Source organism: Akebia trifoliata, chromosome 5 (assembly GCF_017979445.1).
Source record: "Akebia trifoliata isolate Shusen 1 chromosome 5, ASM1797944v1, whole genome shotgun sequence".
Lineage (NCBI taxonomy): Eukaryota > Viridiplantae > Streptophyta > Magnoliopsida > Ranunculales > Lardizabalaceae > Akebia > Akebia trifoliata.
Genome location: NC_141379.1, coordinates 19,327,189 through 19,350,196, shown reverse-complemented (window position 1 = coordinate 19,350,196; position 23,008 = coordinate 19,327,189). Strand labels below are relative to the sequence as shown.

The following is a 23,008-nucleotide window of genomic DNA, read 5'->3' as shown; positions in this document are numbered from 1 at the left end:
AATTCAATTTGGTATCAGAGACTACCACCATCGACCACTTCTACCTCCATCGACCCTCTCCCCCCTTACATCCATCTTCAACACCTCTAGTCTTTAAATTCAAACATCACCCCTATGGGGTTTTTTTTTTATCGCACCATGCCATAGGAGTGTTAGAATACACTGCAGCCTAAGGCAACAGCAGAGTTACTGTTTTTTGGTGTTGTTAAGCCAAACGATGGCCATTGGACCATCTACACAGACCTACGGCAACAGATCCTTGGCTGTTTGACACCTATATGACCTGCGATCACCGCAGAGGTGCTGTTTGGGGCCTGCGACCACAGCAATGGTGCTGTTTGGGGGCTGCGATCACTGCAGATTTAATTTTTGGAGGCAGCAATCACTGCAGACCCACTTTTGGAGGCTGCGATCACAATAGCTTGCTGTTTGAGAGTTCCAACAACAGCAAATCTGTTGTTTGGAGGCTGCAATCACAGCAGCCTTGCTGTTTGAGGATTACAGCAACCGCAAGATTGCTTCTTGGGGCCCTACGATTGAGTTGATGGGTGTTCGGGTCACCTTCAGCAGTGTTTGATCACCTTCCAAGTCTCTTACGATCATGTATTGTCACTTTTAGAGTGTAGCGATCAGTTTCTTATTAGAATTCCCTTCAAATCAAAACTCATAGGTTTTTTTGATAGCTTCCGAGACGTCTTCTTCCTCAATCACCGGTAATAGTAATGGATTGGGAGGTTTTCCCTCTCATTCAACCGACTTTCCAAGCATCCAAATTACCACCATGAAATTTGATGGTCCTAATTACCTTCTTTGGGCCCGATCGGTTGAAATATTTATTAGTGAAAAAGGAAAAATCAGTTACCTCATAGAGGCGGACAAACAACCTGCATCGACTGACACTACTTAGCCCAAATGGTTTGCTAATAACTCTATGGTCTGTTCTTGGCAAGTTACATCTATACAACTACACATTGCGGCTGATTTCATGTTCTCCAAGATCGAAAAACAGATATGGGATTCCGCAAAGAGTATATACTCGAACCGTCAAAACAATGTCCGGATCTTAAACTAAAAGCATGAGATTTCCCGCCTTTCGCAAGGTAACTCTTCAGTCACCACCTATATATCACAGCTACATGCTCGATGGGAAGAGTTGACCTTCTACTCCTCATCCTATGCTTGGAAGGACTATGTTGCTGAGGCATTATATGCGTCGATTCTGAATAAGAATCGAGTTTTTCAATTTCTAGCCGGACTCCAAGATGAGTTTGAGTATGCAAGAGTTCATTTATTGGGTATGGATCCCTTTCTATCCTTACAAACTGCATATTCTTATGTCTTAGCTAATGAAAGTCATCATACAGCTATCCTACCCTACTCTTCAAGAGACCACTCTGCTATGCTTGCTCGCATATCTTCTCCACAGCCTTCTAGCAAATCACTGCTTCCACATCAGCGACATAAATGTGATTATTGTGGAAAGTTGGGTCACGTGAAGACCCGTTGCTATGCAATCCATGGTCATCCTAATCAGCAACGTCAACTGTCTGACCGGTCCTCAGCTCATGTTGTCTCTTAGTCGACTACTGATCAGGCACTTCCTTCAAAAACCAATAAAACTTCTATAACTATTCAAAAGAAATTGCAAACTACCTACCTTGTTTGGTTGATTCACTCTTCGATGATTCACCTAATTTTTCAATGGTTCCTCTCCAATTCTTCAAATAGGATCATTAGTTGGATTTGTACAACAATCTTAACCCATAGATTGTACACGAGTCTTCAATTTCTATTTTTCCCTTCCAAAAAGATTTTTGGATGAATTAATTTCAACTTGGCTAAGTTTTGGAAAAGTAGTAAGAAAATAATTGAGGTTGATGTGAGGAATTTTACCTACTGAATGGATCAGGCAGCTTCTAAACAAATCCCTTTTCCTCCTTTACTGAAAATTGAATTGGAAATCTCTTTTTGATTGACTTCTTCTCCTCTTCCTTAGTTTTTTTCTTCTTTTCTTCTAAGCTTCTTAAATAAACTCTTATTATTTCCTTCAGAAGAATTGTGAAGAGTAATTATCAAGTCTCATAATGAGAGTTTGGCAGATATTTATAATAACTAACGTGTTAATGGACATAAATGCCCTTACATAGAAATAAAAGAAAACTCATAATAAACTACATTATTTTCAATACTCCCCCTTAAGCTAGGGAAAATATATCAACTAAGCCTAACTTGACAAGATGAGAGTTAGTGACAGAAAAACCAACAGACTTCGTAATCATGTCAACAAATTGACTTGAAGAAGATACAAAGATTGTTTGAAGAGCACCAAATTGAACTTTTCCCTTGAGAAAGTGAACATCAACCTCTATATACTTAGTTCTTTCGTGAAGAACTGAGTCAAAAGCAAGCATAATAGCAGACTTGCCACAAAATAAAGTGGAAGAACCAGAGACAGGAAATCCCAGCTTCGTCAGTAGAGATCGAAGCCAAATAAGCTCACATGTGCCAAGGGTCATAGCACTATACTTAGCTTCAACAGAAAAACGGGAAACCACACTCTGTTTCTTACTTTTCCACGAGATCAGGTTACCACTATGGAAAATACATAAACTAGAGGTAGATCTCCTATCTATAAGAGAATTAGCATAATCAGCAATCAATGAAACAAGACAAATGAGGTTGAGCAGTGGACGAGTAGAATAGCCCAAGACCAGGACATGACTTCAAGTAGCGAAAAATACGATAAATAGCATCAAGATGAGAAGTGCACAGAATATGCATGAACTGGCTATCCATATTAACCGCAAAGGTTAAATTTGATTTAGTGTTAGTTAGATAAATCAGATGGCATACGAGTCTATGATAAAAAGAAGGATTAGATAATAGATCACCAGATTCAACATGAAGATGATTCTGATCCATAGGAGAGGAAGCAAGACGACAACCAAGCATACCAGTGTCCTGAAGAAGATCCAATGTGTATTTGCGCTGAGATAAGGAAATATCACGACAAGAGCGGGCCACTTCTATCCCCAAGTCCTACTTAAGGAGACCTAAGTCCTTAACCTCAAAAGTACGACCCAATAACATTTTGACCCTGTTAATCCATTGTGCATCATCTCCAGTCAGGATAATATCATCCACATAAACCAAAACAATGATGCAACGGTCATCCAATCCTCGACAAACAAAGCAAGTATGATTTGAATGGCAGCTGGAAAACTCCATAGATAAAATAATCTCGGAAAAATATTGAAACCAGGCTCGCGAAGACTGTTTAAGCCATATAAAAATTTAAAAAAACGACATACTTTCTCAAAATACTCCCCTTGAAGAAGAAATTCAAGAGGGGTCCATATAGATAACCTCAGTCAGATCACCATTCAGAAAAGCATTATTCACATCGAGTTGGTGAAGAGGCCATCAGTGACATGCAACTAAAGAGATAAGAATGCGAGCAGTAAAAAGTTTAGCTACAGGAGCAAATATAACACCAAAATCATTTCCTGGAGTCTGCGTAAATCCCTTAGCAACTAAGCGGACCTTGTATTGATCAATAGTGTCATCTGCTAGATGCTTGATAGTAAAAACCCATTTACAACCAACAGTCCACTCCCCAAGGGAAAGGAAAACAAACTCCCAAGTATGATTCTTTTACAAAGCATCCATCTCAGTAATCATGGTTGCAGTCTACTAAGGATCTTGTAAAGCCTCTGAAACAGACCGAAGAACTCTAATAGAAGCTATGGCTGCAAGGTAGGCCTGATAAGAAGGAAAGAGCCATTGATAGGAAACAAACTGGACAACAAAATGATCAATAATACACCCCTGCTTACCTTTGCGAAGTGCAATAGGTTAGTGAGAGTCAGAAACAGATGGGATAAGAGCAGGGGTAGGAAATAATATACTTGAATCCAAGGAGGAGGTTGGCAAGGTTGGAAAGGGGCAAGGACAACAAAAATAAACCTTAAGTATTGGCGAAGTTGTAGAGAAGACTAGAGTAGGCAGCACTATAGAAGGAGCATAAAAAGAATCCTTCCAAGGAAAAGAATCATGTAAAGAAGATGTGGCACGAAAGTAGGAAACATTTTCAAAAAAAGTGACATCCATAGAATGTATGACTCGATGAAAAATAGGATCACAACATCAATACCCCTTTGACATAGATGAGTAGCCCAAGAAAACACACTGAATGGCTTTGTCATCAAATTTCGTCCGATGAAGGGTGTGGTCCTGAACAAAGCAAGTGCACCCAAAAACTCTAAGTATACTCGGAAATAGGGTGTTATCAAGGCGAAGAACATGAAGAGGCACCTGTCCCCCTAAGGTGCAACTCGGAACACGATTAAGAAGAAAAGCCGCGATGAGGACTGCCATGTTCCAATATAACTTAGGAACATGTATGCCTTGAAGAAGATAGTGAACAATGTTCATAAGGTGGCGGAATGCAAGGACAAGTTAACTGGTGAAGCATACCATACTCATAAAGGTGAAAACGAATCCCATCAGAAATATATTCACCTCCATTATCAAACCGAAGAGCTTTAACAGTAATATTGTACTGGGTCTGAATCATTTTAAGAAAGTTAATAAAAATAGGAATCATTTCAGATCGAAATCGTATCAAATAGACCCAAGTACAACGAGAATAGTCATCGTTAAATGTAACATAATACCGATGACCAATAAAAGCAGTAATAGGGGAAGGGCCCCATACATCAGAATGAACTAAATCGAACATAATATTAAACTGATGCATGCGAAGGATATATGAAGTACGAGTATGTTTGGAGAGCTCACACACAGAACACTGAAACTTATGCCCACTACAAGAATTTTTTAAAGTAGGAAATAAAGAACATGAGTGCTAAAAATTATCATGTCCTAAGTGAATATGCCACCAATCTAAGGATTGAGAAGAAAAAGTATGACCCTCAGAAGAGGATAGCACAGAGGCCGAAGCAACAGTATGCGGAGATCCAAATAGGTACAACCCATCCCTCTAATACCCTTTGTCAAAAATCTTCCTCGAAGTCAACTCCTAAAAAGTACAATGAGTAGGAAAAAAGGTCACTGAGCAATTTAGAGATTTTGTAAGACTAATCACAAATAAAAGATTAAGAGATAAATAAGGAACATGGAGTAAAGAGTCCAGAGAAAAACCAGATGATAAGGGAATGGTACCATTGCTGTGAATAGGTGTAAATGACCCATCAGCAAGGCGACCTCCTTATGAGTATCAAGAAAAATAGATGAAGTGAAATGGCTAGACTCACCGGTAATGTGATCAGAGGCATCAGAATCAATAACCCATGTCAGGGAAGCTAGACCAGACTGTGTGACATAAAATGCAGAAGATATACCTGAGGCCATAGTCGAAGATGAGCAAGTACGGATCTAATCACTATTAGAAATATTAGAATAGATAGTTAGTTCTAGTTTGCTTTACATGGATTTATTTCTATTATTCTTTATGTGTAAGGGCATTTATGTTCATTCCCTTTTGTTGGGTTATAAAAATATACCAAGCTCTCATTATGAGAGTTAATTTTTCTCTTCTAAAATTCTTCTTGGTATCAGAGCCAAAAAGGATCCATTGACCTCCCTTCTCTTCTTTTTTTCATCAACACTTCTAGATCTTGAAACTTAATAACTTAGCAGCAACTTCGTTGTAAGGTCTCCCCTTCAGGGGTTTCTTTTTCTTAATTCCCTTTATCACATGTTGCGATAAGAATTTTATCAATTCTTCACATGCTGCGAGAGTTTTCTGCGCTGTGTTTCTTGGCCCTACAATAGGGTTTCTGCCTTGTATAAGTTTTTTTTTTTTGTTCGATTTATGCCTACATTAGGGTTTCTCTCTTCGATTAACGTTTGGAGGGTTGTTAGGTACCTACGATAGGTATCTTTGCCTTTGTTGCTGCCCTACGATAGTGGACTGGAGGCTTGCGACTGTGTTATTGGGTTGTGTGGAGACTTACGACAGCAACTGGGGGCTGTTTGAGATCTGCGACAGCAAGAAAGTCTTGCTAGGAGTGTTGTTGAGTTGTGTGAAGACTTACGACAGCAACTGTGGGCTGTGTGGAGACCTACGACAGCAACTGAGGGCTGTTTGAGATCTATGACAGCAAAAAAGTCTTGCTTGGAGACTTGCGACAGCAATCAACAGGTTCCTACAGGCCTGTGTTCCTACCTGTGGGCTGTGTGGAGACCTACGACAGCAACAGAGGGCTATTTGAGATCTGTGACAACAAAAAAAGTCTTGCTTGGAGACTTGTGACAGCAACAGGTTCCTACAAGCCTGTGTTCCTACAACATCTTCAGACACAGATTACAGCTATTGTACAGGATCAACTCCAAGCTCAGACTCCCTCATCCTCAACAGTCGCATCTGTTACCACTCCTCTAGGTACCTCTTCTCCATTCCATGTCACTCAGTCTAACTCTGCTCCTCTGACCTAGGTCATTGATTCTGGTGCTTCTGATCACATGACCAGTGAGTCCAATCATTTTATTTTTTCTATTTTTCCTACTCATAAAGAGGTTCGCCTTGCTGATAGGTCTCTTACCCCTGATTTTCCTCTTGATTCTGTTCTCCATATTCCACACTTATCTCTTAACCTTCTGTCTGTGAGTAGTATTACAAAATCGCTTAATTGTTCTGTAACATTTTTTCCTACTCACTGTGTCTTTCAAGGCCTGACTTCGAAGAAGATTTTTGGCAAGGAATGTGAGAGGGATGGGTTGTACCTGTTTGAAGCTCCACCTACTGCTGCCCCAGTTTCCGTATTCCCACTCACTGGAAATCACACTTTTTCTTTTCAGACATTAGACTTATGGCATGTTCATTTAGGACATGCTAATTTTCAGCACTTATGTTCATTATTTCCTACTTTAAAATAATCTTGTAGTGGACATAAATTTCAGTGCTTTGTGTGTGAGTTTGTTAAACACACGTACCTCTTCTATTACTCGCATGCATAGAGTTAATGTTATTTTTTATTTGGTTCATTCTGATGTGTGAGGGCCTTCCCATGTTACTGCTTTTAATGGTCATAGATATTATGTTACATTTATTTATGACTATTCTCATTGTACTTGGCTTTATTTTATCCGTTATCGCTCTAAGGTCTTACCTATTTTTGTTAATTTCCTTAAAATGATTCAAACTCAATACAACATTACAGTCAAATCTCTTAGAACAAATAATGGTGGGGAATATATTTCTAATGGGATTCGCTCCCATCTTCATGAGCGTGGTATGCTTCATCAGTTAACCTGTCCATATACTCTTAAACAAAACGGGGTGGCGGAACGTAAGAATAGCCACCTCATGAACATCGTTCGTTGCCTTTTGCGAGGGATGCATGTTCCCAAGTCATATTGGAATATAGCAGTTCTTACTACTGCTTTCCTCCTGAATCGTGTTTCGAGCCGCACTTTAGGGGGACAGGTACCTCTTCATGTTCTTAGCCCTGATAGCACTCTCTTCCCTATTACACCTAGAGTTTTTGGGTGTACTTGCTTTGTTCAGGATAGAACTCCTCATCGCACCAAACTAGATGACAAAGCTACTCGTTGTGTCTTCTTGGGTTACTCTTCTATGTCAAAGGGGTATCGGCGCTATGATCCCCTCTCTCATCGTATTATTCATTCCCTGGATGTCACTTTTTTTGAACATGTTTCATATTTTCGTACTTCACCTTCTTTGCAGGACTCTTTTCCTTTACAGGATTCTTCTCCAATAGTGCTACCATCTCTAGTTTTCTCTCCATCTTCATCTTCGCCGTCACCGCTACAAGTTTACTCTCGTCGCCCTCCCCCCTCTCAAACTTTGCCAACCTCCTCCTTGGACTCAAGTATATCCCCTTCTACATTTACGCCTATTCCTTCTATTTCTGACTCTCACTTACCGATTGCACTTCGCAAAGGTAAGCGAGGGTGTGTAACTAATCACGCTATTGCCCAGTTTGTTTCTTATCAGAGTCTATATCCTTCCTATCGAGCCTATCTTGCCACCACAGACTCTATTCGGGTTCCTCGGTATATATCTGAGGCTTTACGTGATCCTATGTGGACTAGAGCCATGAGTACTGAGATGGATGCATTGCAGAAAAATCACACCTGGGATCTTGTTTATCTTCCTTCTAGGGAGCGGACTGTTGGTTGTAAATGGGTTTTCAAAGTCAAGTATCTCGCAGATGGTATTGTTGATCGCTACAAGGCTCGACTTGTCGCTAAGGGATTTACGCAGACTCCGGGAAAGGACTTTGGAGCCACATTTGCCCCTGTAGCCAAACTGTTTACTGTCCGTCTACTTATCTCTTTAACGGCCTGTCATTCATGGCCTCTTCACCAGCTTGATGTGAAGAATGCATTTCTAAATGGTTATCTGACAGAGGTCATTTATATGGATCCCCCTCCTGGCTTTCATTTTCAGGGAGAGTATTCTAGGAAAGTATGTCGTCTTCTTAAATCTTTGTATGGCCTCAAGCAATCTCCGCGAGCCTGGTTCCAACGTTTCTCTGAGGTCATTTTATCTATGGGATTTTCCAGATGCCACTCTGACCATACTTGCTTTATTAGACGAGGAGTAGATGGCCGCAATACTATTGTTTAGTTTATGTGGATGATATTATAGTAACTGGAGATGATGCACAGTGGATTGATAAGGTTAAGAGGCAATTGGGTAGTGCTTTTGAGGTTAAGAACTTAGATCCGCTCAAGTACTTTTTGGGGTTAGAGATAACCTGCTCATGCCGTGGTATTTCGTTATCTCAACATAAATACACATTAGATCTTCTTCAGGACATTGGTATGCTTGGTTGTCGCCCTGCCTCTTCCCCAATGGATCAGAATCATTGTCTTCACGTTGAATCTGGGGAACTTTTATCTGATCTTTCATCTTACTAGAGATTCGTAAGCCGTTTGATTTATCTGACTAACACTAGACCGGATTTGACCTTCGCAGTTAGTGTAGTCAGTCAGTTTATGCATGCTCCGCGTACCTCTCATCTTGATGTCGTGTATCGTATCCTTCACTATTTGAAGTCTCGTCTTGGTCTAGGCTTATTTTATTCATCTACTGCTCAGCCACATCTGTCATGTTTCACTAATGCTGATTATGCGGGTTCTCTTACAAATAAGAGATCTACATCTGGTTTCTGTACTTTCTATGGTGGTAATCTTATCTCGTGGAAAAGTAAGAAACATAGTGTGGTTTCTCGTTCCTCTGCTGAAACTGAGTATCATGCTATGGCCCTTGGCACATGTGAGATTCTTTGGCTTAGATCTTTGCTAATAGAGTTGGGATTTCCTACTGTTAGTTCCTTCTCGTTGTTCTGTGACAACAAGTCTGCTATCATATTGGCATCTGACTCAATCCTTCACGAAAGGACTAAGGATATTCAAGTTGATGTTCACTTTCTCAGGGAGAAAATTCGATTTGGTGTACTTAAGGCAATCTTTGTTTCTTCTTCAGATCAACTAGCTGATATACTTACAAAGTCTGCTGGACCTTATGTCACAAACTCTCATCTCGCCAAGCTAGGCCTAATGGATATATTTGCCCCAGCTTGAGGGGGAGTATTGAAAATATTAGAATAGATAGTTAGTTCTAGTTTGCTTTATATGGATTTATTTCTATTATTCTTTCTGTGTAAGGGCATTTATGTCCATTCCCTTTTGTTGGGTTATAAATATATACCAAGCTCTCATTATGAGAGTTAATTTTTCTCTTCTAAAATTCTTCTATCACGAACAAAAGTGGTAATCTAGGTTTGAAGCTATTGTAAATCAATAGTGTCAGGAGAAACAGTGGTGGGAATAAGTGAGAAATCCATAATGGTAGCACAAGGAACAAAATGCCCCAACGAAAGAGTGGCAGTACAACTCAACAAATGAGGATAGAGCGAAAAGCATCTGATCTTCTCATGGATTGTCTTCCCACAAAGACTGCAAATAAAACTACTCCCTTGACCATGACCGCGGCCCCCTCGGCCACAACGAGTAGTAACAGTACTCAAAAGCCATCCAAATTTGCTTCTAGTTCCCAAATAGTCTCACGAACCGAAACCAAGACTGATGCGACATCATACCTTTCAACAACAAATGGATAAAAAGAAAACCAATAATCAAGTGTAAAAAGACTACCATTTGATGAGGAAAAATGTATGATCAAATTAACATACACTTAGGGTGTGAGAATCCAGACTTGAGACTTTGGCTTGAAAGGAGATATCTCATAATCTCAACCCAATACCCAAATAAGTGGCACCATAGCCTTGTCGCAACACCCCAGTTGTTGTCACAGACCTGCACACAACACACATAGCACTGTTGTTGCTATCGCAAATCTCCACAGGGATGTTTGCTATTGTCGCAGACCTTCACACAACCCAAACAGCACAACTCCTAGTCCACAAACACACAGCAAACCACTGTTGTTTTGTTGTTGCAGGCCTCCAAGAAGCCCCCAATCAAGAGTCGTAGATCACCAAACAAGACTGTGGGGATGTGCAGACCACCAAACAGCCACCAAACTGGAGTAGTAGACCGCCAAACAAGGCTGTGATGCTGTTGCAAGCCCCCAATCAATCACCAGCCCAGTTGCAGGCAACCAAAAACGATCTTACTGCTGTCGCAGGTCACCAAGGATGCCTCCCTTGCTATCGCAGGTCACCCAGCAATAGTTTATTGCTGTCACAAGCCTCCCAACAAGTCTATGGTGTTGTCACAGGTACCCAAGCAGCCACCAGTACTGTCACAAACCACCAAACAAATTTATGGTCTTGTGTAGACCTGTTTGTTGCTGTTAAACAGCAGTTTATTACTATTTATTGATGTCAAACAGCTATTTATTGTTGTCAGAAACAATCCTACTATTGTCGCAGGTCACCCAGCAGCAGTTTATTGTTGTCACAAGCCACCACAAAATAGATCAATGAACCCTAGAAGAGACACCAAATTGTTGTCGTAGGCTAGGGATAGACCAAAAAAGTCTATCGAAAGGTAGAAAACACTATTATAGGGTATAAACAAAGTGCAAAAAATCGCATCATGTGAAAACGGGAACAATCCTTATCGCAACATGTGATTAAGGATCATGAATCAGAGAAAAAAACAAAACAAAACCCAAAGGGGAGACCTCCTAATGAAGCTCTTGCTAGATTATTAGGTTTTCAAGATCTAAGGTGTTGATAAGGGAAGAAGAGAAAAAATGAGAGAAGCAAAGATTCAAGACTCCAAGAAGTGAAGAGGAATAAAAAAATCCCAAGAAGAGATCAATGCGTCCTCTGAAAGGCTTTGATACCAAGAAGAATTGTGAAGAGTAATTGTCAAGTCTCATAATGAGAGCTTGGCAGATCTTTATAATAACTAATGTGTGAATGGGCATAAATGCCCTTATATAGAAATAGAAAACTCATAATAAACTTCATTATTTCCAATACCTTCTAATGACCTTTAGGTTGAACTGATTTTGATCTTGATTTGAATTATGATATGATTAAAGAGTAGATAATGAAGAATGAGAGCTGAAGATGATGAAGGTTAACCCGATTAATGATTTCATCTTCCCTAAACCTGCTGGAGATTGCCTTCGAAATTAAATAATTTCCCAGAACTCAATATGGAAAAGTGCTTCTTAGAGTTATTGAAGTGATGAAAACTTCTATCTCTTGCATTACCTTCAAACTTCTATTCTAAGATAGAGGAATTTAGGTTTCCAAGTTGCTGATTTTTTAAGTAGAGTTTGTGGAAGATGATGAACTGGTTTTCTTCCTTGAAGATGGGTAGAGGAATTTAGGTTTCCAAGTAGCTGATTTTTCAAGTAGAGTTTATGGAAGATGATGAATTGGTTTTCTTCCTTGAAGATGGGTAGATGTGAGTTGAAGGATATGGCTGGTTATGCTGTTTGGCCAGCAACAAGCTGGAAAAGAAAATATTGGTTTGTGTGTTAGAAGAAGATGGACTAAAGAAGATTGAAGAAGAAATTGAAGATGAAGATAATGGTTGCTTGGTGTTTTTTGTTGGACCAGCAACAGTAGAAAAAAAACATAATTGAAAAATAAAAACAAATTAAGAAGAAAACTTGATTGAAGATGGCTAATTTGAGAAAATGAAGAAGATGAAGATGAAGAGTTAGAGAAGATGCAGAATTTGAAAAAGAATGGAGAAGACAGGTTGCTAGAGAAAAAAAATCTGGAGAAGAAGATCGAAAAAATAAAATGAAAATGATAAACAAACTTTTCTTCTGTTTTAAATGTGGAGAGGACACATGGGTGGTGAAGGTGTCAAAACCTTATGTCTGATGGTGTGACTCATCACAAGCAGGTGAGTCACCTTCTAACCCTGGTCAACATGGGTTGACTTAGTCAAACTCGGCTCGGCAATGCTATTTGCTAGCTCTCATTTTTTATCATCAAGTCTCCAATCTTGATGTATTTACAGTCAATTAGTAGTATTTTTTTGAGATCTACGAGTCCATGTGATTACATTGTTCAGAAACATCTTCTAGAAAAAAGCTCATTTTCAACAATTACATACACATATTTCGAGGTTTCTAACCAATGAGCGTTGGGCGCAGTGGCCAAGGCATCCCTCCAAAAATGGAGAGGTATTTAGTTCAATAAAATGAAAATGATAAACAAACTTTTCTTCTGTTTTTTTAAAAAAAAAATGTATTTTATAAGGTTTAAATGTGGAGAGGACACATGGGTGGTGAAGGTGTCAAAACCTTATGTCTGATGGTGTGACTCATCACAAGCAGGTGAGTCACCTTCTAACCCTGGTCAACATGGGTTGACTTAGTCAAACTCGGCCAATGCTATTTGCTAGCTCTCATTTTTTATCATCAAGTCTCCAATCTTGATGTATTTACAGTCAATTAGTAGTATTTTTTTCGAGATCTACGAGTCCATGTGATTACATTGTTCAAGAAACATCTTCTAGAAAAAAGCTCATTTTCAACAATTACATACACATATTTCGAGGTTTCTAACCAATGAGCGTTGGGCGCAGTGGCCAAGGCATCCCTCCAAAAATGGAGAGGTATTTAGTTCAATAAAATGAAAATGATAAACAAACTTTTCTTCTGTTTTAAAAAAAAAAAAAATGTATTTTATAAGGTTTAAATGTGGAGAGGACACATGGGTGGTGAAGGTGTCAAAACCTTATGTCTGATGGTGTGACTCATCACAAGCAGGTGAGTCACCTTCTAACCCTGGTCAACATGGGTTGACTTAGTCAAACTCGGCCAATGCTATTTGCTAGCTCTCATTTTTTATCATCAAGTCTCCAATCTTGATGTATTTACAGTCAATTAGTAGTATTTTTTTCGAGATCTACGAGTCCATGTGATTACATTGTTCAGAAACATCTTCTAGAAAAAAGCTCATTTTCAACAATTACATACACATATTTCGAGGTTTCTAACCAATGAGCGTTGGGCGCAGTGGCCAAGGCATCCCTCCAAAAATGGAGAGGTATTTAGTTCAAGCCCCCCCCCCCCTGGATTTATCCCTGCTTACCTGATATGTGTGATTTGTGGGGTATTGCATGTACCTGGGGGATTTGGGCGAGATATGGTACTCTAAGAGGCCAGTTGCCTCGCCACTGCTAGTCTCGGGCCTACAGGTCCGAAACCCCCGTCATAAATAAAAAATATCTCAAGGTTTCTTATCTTTTTTCACTTAAACTCATATTTAAGCAAGCCTAAATTCTAACCGGACAATTTTTCGATACGAACCTAATGGTATTCCTTACTTGTCCCAAAACCTCTTCTAAAAAAAATCACTATTTGATTGCTAGTTGCGTGCTTTCTGAGATTTTCTTGATTCTTCGATTGAACTCAAATTTAGGCATGCTTGCAGTCTAAACTATGTTTCTCGGCTATTTTGAGTCTAATGGAGAAGTCAATTTTTCTTCAAAACATTTCTATCAAAATTGGTATTTAATAGGACCTAATATTCAAATTGTTCCTCAAGATTCACAATGAAAATTCAGGTTATTACACTTCAACGAGGCTAATTGGTTAGAAACCTTTAGTTTCAGTTCCGCCTGTATTTGGGATTATAGTGATGGAAGTACTTTCAAAACTACAATCAAGGTAAGCATCATCACCACAACCACTGATGAAATCACACTTGATGATCACTAACAATTTTTTAATGTAAACATTTCCAAGCAAGGAGCAAAATCTCCAATCAATTCACCAAGCACCCCTCCCTCTATAATTGGCTTCTCTAACTTGTGGCCATTGAGCCTAACTAATACAAATCGAAATCAAGCCCATTTAGGGTACGACGCACTAAACATGGTTCTAAGCATAAATTTGAAGGGAACTTTACTACTGCCTTTCTGATTTCCTCTATAAGTTTGACCATTGATTAAAAGCCGTGATATGTGCTAGGATTAGCAATTCCATGAAGAATTTGATATTCCTGTCCACTTCTTACAGCCATCTCGATATCAACTTTTGCCTCCACTCGATCTCCATTATAACCATATTAAGAAACTCCTTTCTTGTTATAACTTTTATTTCACATATTCAGAAGAAATAACTTAATTTCCTCACAATGACTGAAAACCTTCTTTTTGAGAAGCCCAGTTGTCTTGCTTTACATACATACAAGAACCTCATTTGCTCCAAACCTTCAACTTTTCTTCAAAAACTCAACTTCGTGCAGAAAACATAACTTGCCTTCCCATCAAAATGGAACAATCCCTCTTGAGGCATTGAGCTCAACAAAATTAGGGATTTGCAAACACATTTATGAAGGGAGTGAGCCACCTTTGAGGCTTTGAATTTCTCCAGGGTAAAGCAATGAGGCAATATGATTGGATCTCTGTGTACTATTCATCTCAACTGTTTGAATTCCAGCTATGTTTTGAGTCAATACAGATCAGAAAAAACAAAAACAAAAAGAAATTGTTGAAAAAACTAAAAAATTAAACTTATTAGAAGCTTCCTAATTTCAGGGATCAAAATATAACTTCCAAAACAACTCTTAACCTGTGAAAAAGAAACAACTAAAGCTAGTCCCTTATTTAAGGAGGCTTCAATCATGTGGCTCTTCCAGTAGGGTGAGAGATCACACTGCCTTAGTGAAGCTTGGCTCCTGTCGCTATATCTTGTAGGTATCGGTCCCTATATATATTGTGGTGTTTTTCCTTCATCGCTTTATATCATTCTTTCACCAGTAAAATTTTCTTTGATAAAAAAAATTGTCCAGGGAGTTCAATGAGAATGAAATACCTGCTGAACTGGTTCATCACAATCATCTGGGTTGATGAATTCAGTTACCCCAAAAGCCTTCCCTGTATACCAAGAAAAGATGGCCATCAACAATGTACATGTCTCCAAATGGATCAAACCATAATTATCAACAGAAATTATGATTACCTGTTTCTTTCTTTTCAGGATTAGTATCCACACCAATTATTCGAGATGCACCCCTTAGCTTGGCACCTTGAGCTACCTACTTATACAAGAAGAAATGGTGATTGATCAAAAATGTGTTGAGGGATACGAAATGAGAACATTCTGGGAAAAAATGTGTTACACAATTTTACTAAGTTCTCACACTTACAGAGAGGCCTACAGTTCCAAGACCAAAAATAACTACATTTGATCCTTTATCTATGTCAGCAACCTTCCAAGCCGCACCAAGACCTAAAAAGTATGAACCCCAAACCAATAGCTGAATCGAATGTAAGATGATAGATATAAGCAAATCATAAAAGAAACAAACATGAGTGGAACAATGAAGAGAAAAATAACATAACAAATTTAACCGAAACTGGTTTCATTGGATTAGTTTCAACAAGATCTATACATCATGATTTATATTCCTTGCACTCACTCATAAACAAAACAAATTAGTTCCTCCTTTCATATGAAAAAACATATAAATTGATTCGTATAGGGTTTGAGAATACTTTTTCCATTTATTTCGCCATTTATGAACAACAGGGGATTGTTGTCATCAACTCCACGTCATCAAAGGTGACTGCAGTTATGCATGCTTTAGTATTTTCTAGTGACTCGCAAAGTTGGCTTGTTGCATCAGATCCAACTTCTATGAACTCTTAAAAATCAATCATCACAAATGAGTGAGTAACTGAGCTCTAGAAGCTCTTTAGAGATAGGGCTTAGGCTTTCTTATGACAAACATTTGAGCTCCTTAGGCTCTTATTGCTTCCATTCCAGAGCTTTGGAGAACCTAGAGATCACCCAAGTAAATAACAAATCAAGATGTATCATATCTTCCTTTCTCTACAATTGTTGAAAGTGAGAGCATGAATATAGGGCAACCATCACTACAGTCATGAAGTCTAACCAGTATGAGCTGAAAGGCTCACAGTATGGTGGAAAAGGTGCCATGAAGATATAGCTACAGTCGCTAAAGTTGCTGATTTTTCGAAAAAAAAAAATCATAATTAAATCACGACTTTCTCATTTGTTGATTAAACATGATTTGATCACAACTTTGTTTTAAAAAAGTCGTGATTGTAACAAACTTCACAATTAAATTCGCGATTAAATCGTGAAAATTTTGGAGGATTTTTTTCATTCATTTTTATTATTAAAGTTTAAAACGGATTTGATGATATAAATAACAACACCACTTAACAGGAATAATTTCAGTCCTAACCCTATTTTGATTTTTCACAATTTTTTCCAATGTTTTCCCCCTTTTATCTGTTTTGTTTTTCCTTGCCAACTTATTCCCGAACCCTGACTTTGTGATTGTGGATATAGGAGTGTGAGCAGTACAAGTTGAAAGGCTACCATATTGTTTGGAGGAGCATGGGGCATAAATACCAAACCGGATCCCTATCTATTGTCGTACAAGTTGTTCCTAAAAAATATTATGCTTCTCGAGTATCCCATCAATAATCTATAAAACGAACCAAATCGGTGAATCTTATGTGAAAATGAAGGAGTGGAGTGAAGGAGCCTAATGGCCGGAACAAGATATTAGTAGAATGCTCACAAGAGAGACTACTCAAATTCTCACCTCCCCCCTCCTTCACTTCCCATGACACTAAGGGTGAAGGGCTAAAACACTTCACCCTTAGTGTTTTAGCCCGACAAGTGTAGGGCCCCTGGAACACAACCACCTTGGTGTTTTGACTCCTTAATAAGGGGCCCACGCTTTGGCCACCCAAAGAGCTAAAGATTGTTTTTTTTTTTTTTTTTGGTGGGGGTGGGGTGGAGCTAGTGCACAAGTAGACTTTCCTATATCCACTTGCTGGGCCAAAGACTTTATAGGTGGAGTTTTGTCATGTTATGGTTGTATGTTGGTAGGGAAGCCACCAAATTGAAGTCTTTGCTCACTCATTGTAATGCTCATTTAGTCAATGAATGGAGTGCATAAGCTCTTTAGAGATAGGGGCAACTACACAAGACAGTAAGCTAAGTATGGAATAAGCCTTGTCTAGGAAGCTTGTAAACACACAAATTTGTCTGGATCAAGCCCCGAAAGCTCTTAGAATCTTGCAGGATAGAGCCTAGTCCCAAAACCATCAAAAAATCCAAGGTGCAATCCTGGCCCAAAGCCCCCATCCAATAAAAGCCTGAAATAGACTTGGTTCAAGCATAGACTAGACCTATTTTTGCATGGTCCGTCCTAGGAGCAAGGACCATGGTAATTTTGCACATGTAGGTCTTAGGGAAGGACTAACAGTTTCTGTTTTTTTATTGGATCTCTACCCCATGTGTTACAAATTTTCTTAAGGTATGTTTACACCATAACCCTTCAATTAAACTTAGAGAATTTCTTATTATTCAATTAATTAGCCCTAATTAGGCTTTAAAGTATTACAAAGATTTAAATAAGGAAAGGACTAAAAAGGGCTACAAACTAAGAATATAATAACAATGAATTAATCTAACACTCCCCCTCAAGTTGGTGCGTGGATATCAACAACACCCAACTTGGACAAGACACCTTCAAAGGCTATTTTACTAACACCTTTAGTAAGAATATCAGCGAGTTGTTGAGATGTAGGTACAAAAAGAGTACAAATCTGTCCAGAAAGAATCTTTTCTCTAATAAAATGACGATCAACTTCGATATGTTTCGTTCTATCATGTTGAACTGGATTTGATGCTATGTTAATAGCTGATTTATTATCGCAATAAAGTAAGAACGGGACTGGCACAAGAAGACACAAGTTTGCTAGTAAGATCTTCAGCCACAATAACTCACACACTTCAAGTGCCATAGCTCAGTATTCTGACTCAACACTGGACAGAGAAACCACATCCTACTTCTTACTGCGCCAAGTTACCAAGTTGCCACCAACCTTAGTTAAATACCCAGAAGTAGACCGTCTATCAGTCACCGAACCAGCATAATCTGCATCTGTCCATGCCTCAAGGCGAAGATGACCATTATTACTGAACAGGATACCTCGACCAGGACATCCCTTAAAATATCTAAGAATACGATAGACAGCAATAAAATGAGATGTTCGATGAGAGTGCATAAACTGACTTACAACACTAACAACATAGGCAATATCAGGGCGAGTCATAGACAAGTAGATCAATTGTCCCACAAGACGCTAATATTGACCAATATCCTCCAAACACTCCCCCTCAGAATCAGCTAACCTGTGATTCTGCTAAATAAGAGTATCAGTGGGACGAGAACCAAGCTGAACAAAGTCACTGAGTAAATCAAGAACATACTTTCGCTGAGAAATAAATATACCGGATTGAGACCGCGCAACCTCAATACCCAAAAAATAGCGAAGATGCCCAAGGTCTTTAATCTCAAATTGACGGCCTAAGGAGGTTTTTACCTCGGCAATGCCAACAGCATCATCTCCAGTAAGAATAATGTCATCCACATAAACAATCAGAGCTACAATTTTGCCTTGGTAGTGATGCAAAAAAAGAATGTGATCAGCAGAACTCTGATGAAAATCAAATTGACGCATAGCTTTAGTAAAGCGCTCATACCATGCGTGAGGCGACTGTTTCAGGCCATAAAGAGAACGACGAAGGCGACAGACATGTGCAGGAGAAGCAGATGTAAGAAACCCAGGAGGTTGGACCATATAGACTTCTTCCTGAAGATCACCATTAAGAAACGCATTCTTGACATCCAACCGAAAGAGAGACCACCCTCTGATAGCAGCAACAGAAAGAAGAACGCGAATGGTGGTCATCTTGGCAACCGGAGCAAATGTCTCCTGATAATCAATACCATAGGTCTGAGCATAACCCTTGGCTACCAAATGGGCCTTATAACGAGCAATAGAGCCATTCGGATTATACTTAAGATTGAAAACCCAGCGACATCCCATCGCCTTCCTACCAGGTGGAAGAGGTACAATTTCCCAAGTCTGAGTTTTTTTAAGTGCATTCAACTCATCAATCATAGCGACGCGCCACTCAGGATGGGTAATAGCATCTGCAACAGTAGTTGGAAGAGAAACAGCGGACACAGAAGCAAGAAAACTCTGATAGGAGGGTGAGAGGACCGAATCAGATATATAATTAGAAATTGAATAAATACAAGTGCGCTTACCCTTACGAATAGCAATGGGACGGTCATCACAGTGAACAAGAGGTGGAGTTGAAGGCGAGGAAGCGAGTTGGTCTGGCATAGGAGTGATGGAGTATTGCGAAAACGCCGAGAGTAAACCTGCAAAGAAGGAGATGACGAACGGACGGGGGGTGGAGATGGAGGAACAGGTATGGGAAGTGGAAATAAAAAAGGGAAAGGATCAATAGATGAATCGAGGGTAAATAATTCAGATTGAATGCCAACGGACCCATTGTAGTACGGGGTATGCTCAAAAAATGAAACATCCCGATAAATGAATCGCCGTCGAGAAGGAGGATGGTAACATCGGTATTCTTTCTGGGTAGAAGAATAATCCAAAAAAATACATTTTACAGTCTTAGGGTCTAGTTTAGTACGAGTTTGGTCAAGAATTTGAACAAAGCAGACACACCCAAAAACACGTGGAGGAAGTAGAAAAAGGAGACGATCTGGATAGAGCTTAGAAAGGGGTGTGACAAACTGAAGAACTTGGGATGGGGTTCGATTAATAAGATAGACAGCAGTAAGTACTGCATCAGCCCAATAGGATTGGGGCACGTTCATTCCAATAGAAATGGCACGAGCTAACTCTAGAATATGGCGATTTTTACGTTCGGATCGACCATTCTGCTGAGGAGTCTTAACATTAGACATTTGATGCTCAATGCCAGATTCTAAACAAAGTTTCAAGACCTCACTGTAGGTGTACTCAGTACCAAGATCAGAACGGAAGGTCTTGACGGTACGACCAAACTAGGTATGAGATAGCAAGAAATTGCTTGAAAATCCCATAAACTTCACTCTTGTGTTTCATTAAATAAATCCAAGTGATACGACTATGGTTATCAATGAACAGAACAAAATAACGAAAATCAAGGGTTGATGTAACAGGGGAAGGACCCCATATATCAAAATGAATTAGGTCAAACATAGCAGGTGCAGTAGTATTCATACTAATGGGATAAGAGGAACGCACATGTTTAGCTAATTGGCAAGTTTCACATGAAAAATCAAGCAAATTGTTATTATTAAATAAAGTAGGGAACATGTGTTTCAAATATCTAAAAGAAATATGGCCTAGGCGTAAATGCCAACGCATTACAAGAGCCTTATTAGAACAACTACTACTACTAAGCTGGGAGACAGAATGGATGCTAAGGGAACCAGGTACGTCCAAGAGATACAGTCCATTCACTTCACGTCCAGTACCAATCGTCCTCTTCGACCCCAGATCCTGAAAGACACAATGAGAGGGATAAAATATTACACTACAATTCAAGTTTTTGGTAATACTACTAACAGATATAAGATTAGTAGTGAGATGAGGTAGAATAGCTGCATGTTCTCCTAAAGAATGAGGTAGAATAGCTGCGCGACAACTCTCATCAACCAAAACATAGGAATATGCGGTCTATAGGGACAGAAAAGGATCCATACCCAATAAGTGCACTCTCGCATACTCAAACTCATCCCGGAGTCCGGCTAAGAACTGAAAAACTCGATTCTTATCCAGAATCGACGCATATAATGCCTCATCACCCGAGTCCTTCCAATCATAGGAGGAGTAGAAGGTCAACTATTCCCATCTAGCCCGTAGCTGTGATATATAGAAGGTGACTAAAGAGTCTCCTTGCGAAAGGCGGGAAATCTCACGCTCCAAGTTAAAAATTCGGACATTATTTTGACGTTGCGAGTAGATATTTTTTGTGGAATCCCATATCTGTTTTGCAGTCTTGGAGAACATGAAACCAACTGCAATGTGTGATTGCATAGATGTAACTAGCCAAGAACGGACCATAGAGTCATTAGCAAACCATTGGGGGTAAGTAGTGGCCGTTGATGCCGGCTGTTTTTCCACCCCTGTGAGGTAACCAATCTTCCCTTTTCCACCAATAAACATTTCAACCGAACGAACCCAAAGAAGATAATTAGGACCATCTAATTTTACGGTGGTGATTTGAATGCCTGGAAAATCTATCAAATGAGAGGGAAGACCTCCTGATTCAGCACTATCATCGGTGATCGAGGAAGAAGACATCTCAGAGGCCATAACAAACACAAAATATGTACTTTGGTTTGGAAAGGGAGATCAAGAAAAAAAAAATCTGCGACTACTACTGTGATCCTCCCAAACAAAGAGTTAGTTTTCAAAAAAAAAAAAAACAGGGAGTTTTCTGTGACCACCATCACTCGAGTGGTTGTAGACCTCTGACTGCACCTCTGCAGTAATCGTAGGTCTCAAACCAAGACTCAAAAACTGATCGCAAGCTTCAAAACTGTATTTCTGCAGTGATCACAGGTGTCGCAGATACAAGAATCCCCATCTGAAGTAGTCGTTAGCTTTCTGCTATGATCGTAAAGTGTCGCCAAACTCAAAACAATAATCTACTGCAATCATAAGGTCCTGTGGAGGTATCCTGTTGTGTTGCAGATTTCATAACCATGATCTTCTGTGATCGTGAGCTCCAAAACAGCCTACTGCTGTGATCTCAGGTCTTATAAACTCACCTACGATGGTCGCACGAGGTTGAGCAGCCACTCACGACGGTTAAAAAACTCAAAAAATGGTACATGATGTGATCGTAGGTCTCATACAGCCACCTACAATGGTTGCACAAGATCGAAACTTCTATCTTGAGTGTCGCAAGGCTCAGAGAAAGTCACCTTGCTATTTTAGGCACCAAACAGCATCATTGCTGTGAGAATAGCCTGAATGTAGGCTTCGAATAGGTGTTAACTCCCTATCGCATGATGCGATTAGGGTTTGTAGTGACAGAAGACCCCCGTAGGGGTGATATGAAATTGAAAACGAGAGAAGTTGAGGATGATTTAACGAAGAATCAGTTAATGGAGTTTGTAGCAATAGGTTTCGATGGAGGCAAAGAGTTTTTGGCTCGATACCAAATTAAACTTAGAGAATTTCTTATTATTCAATTAATTAGCCCTAATTAGGTTTTAAAGTATTACAAAGATTTAAATAAGGAAAAGACTAAAAAGGGCCTACAAACTAAGAATATAATAATAATGAATTAATCTAACACCTTCACTAATCACTTTGTTACCCTCTTATCTTGAGAGAATGAAGGTAAAGTACCCACTCTACTCATCCCCTAATCATTCCATGCATGTTTCTACCAAGGTTTTCTTGTATTTGTGGTATCCTTAAAAGTAATTTCCTCTTGCCCTCTCAAAGTCCAATTACTTCTCTAACCTCAGTTTGTCAAGACTCAAAGCAAGGTAATTGACCTTTGAGACCCTCTTCTTTTGATTAATTATTTTCCATTTATTAAAAGTGCAATGTAATTTGACTAAGTTAAAAGTTTTGGAACCTTTTACCCGTCAAGAAGAATTCTCTAGAACTTAAGGAGCATACCCTCTTAACCTCAAGTTGTTAGAGCTCAACGTAGAGTAAATGACCCTTAAGACCTTCCAAGTGTGAATAATTGCAT

General features: G+C 39.3%; 1 protein-coding gene across 1 annotated transcript in view; it reads right to left on the bottom strand.

Moving 5' to 3' along the window:
- LOC147401603 (GroES-like zinc-binding dehydrogenase family protein) overlaps nucleotides 1–23,008 on the bottom strand; it is a 54,956-nt gene that overhangs the window by 9,948 nt on the left and 22,000 nt on the right. The window contains exons 5-7 of the mRNA XM_086442930.1: nucleotides 15,588–15,670; nucleotides 15,401–15,476; nucleotides 15,254–15,315 (exon numbers count right to left, since the gene is read on the bottom strand). Of these exons, the coding sequence (XP_086299056.1) occupies nucleotides 15,254–15,315; nucleotides 15,401–15,476; nucleotides 15,588–15,670 (221 nt within the window). The remainder of the gene's footprint in view (nucleotides 1–15,253; nucleotides 15,316–15,400; nucleotides 15,477–15,587; nucleotides 15,671–23,008) is intronic.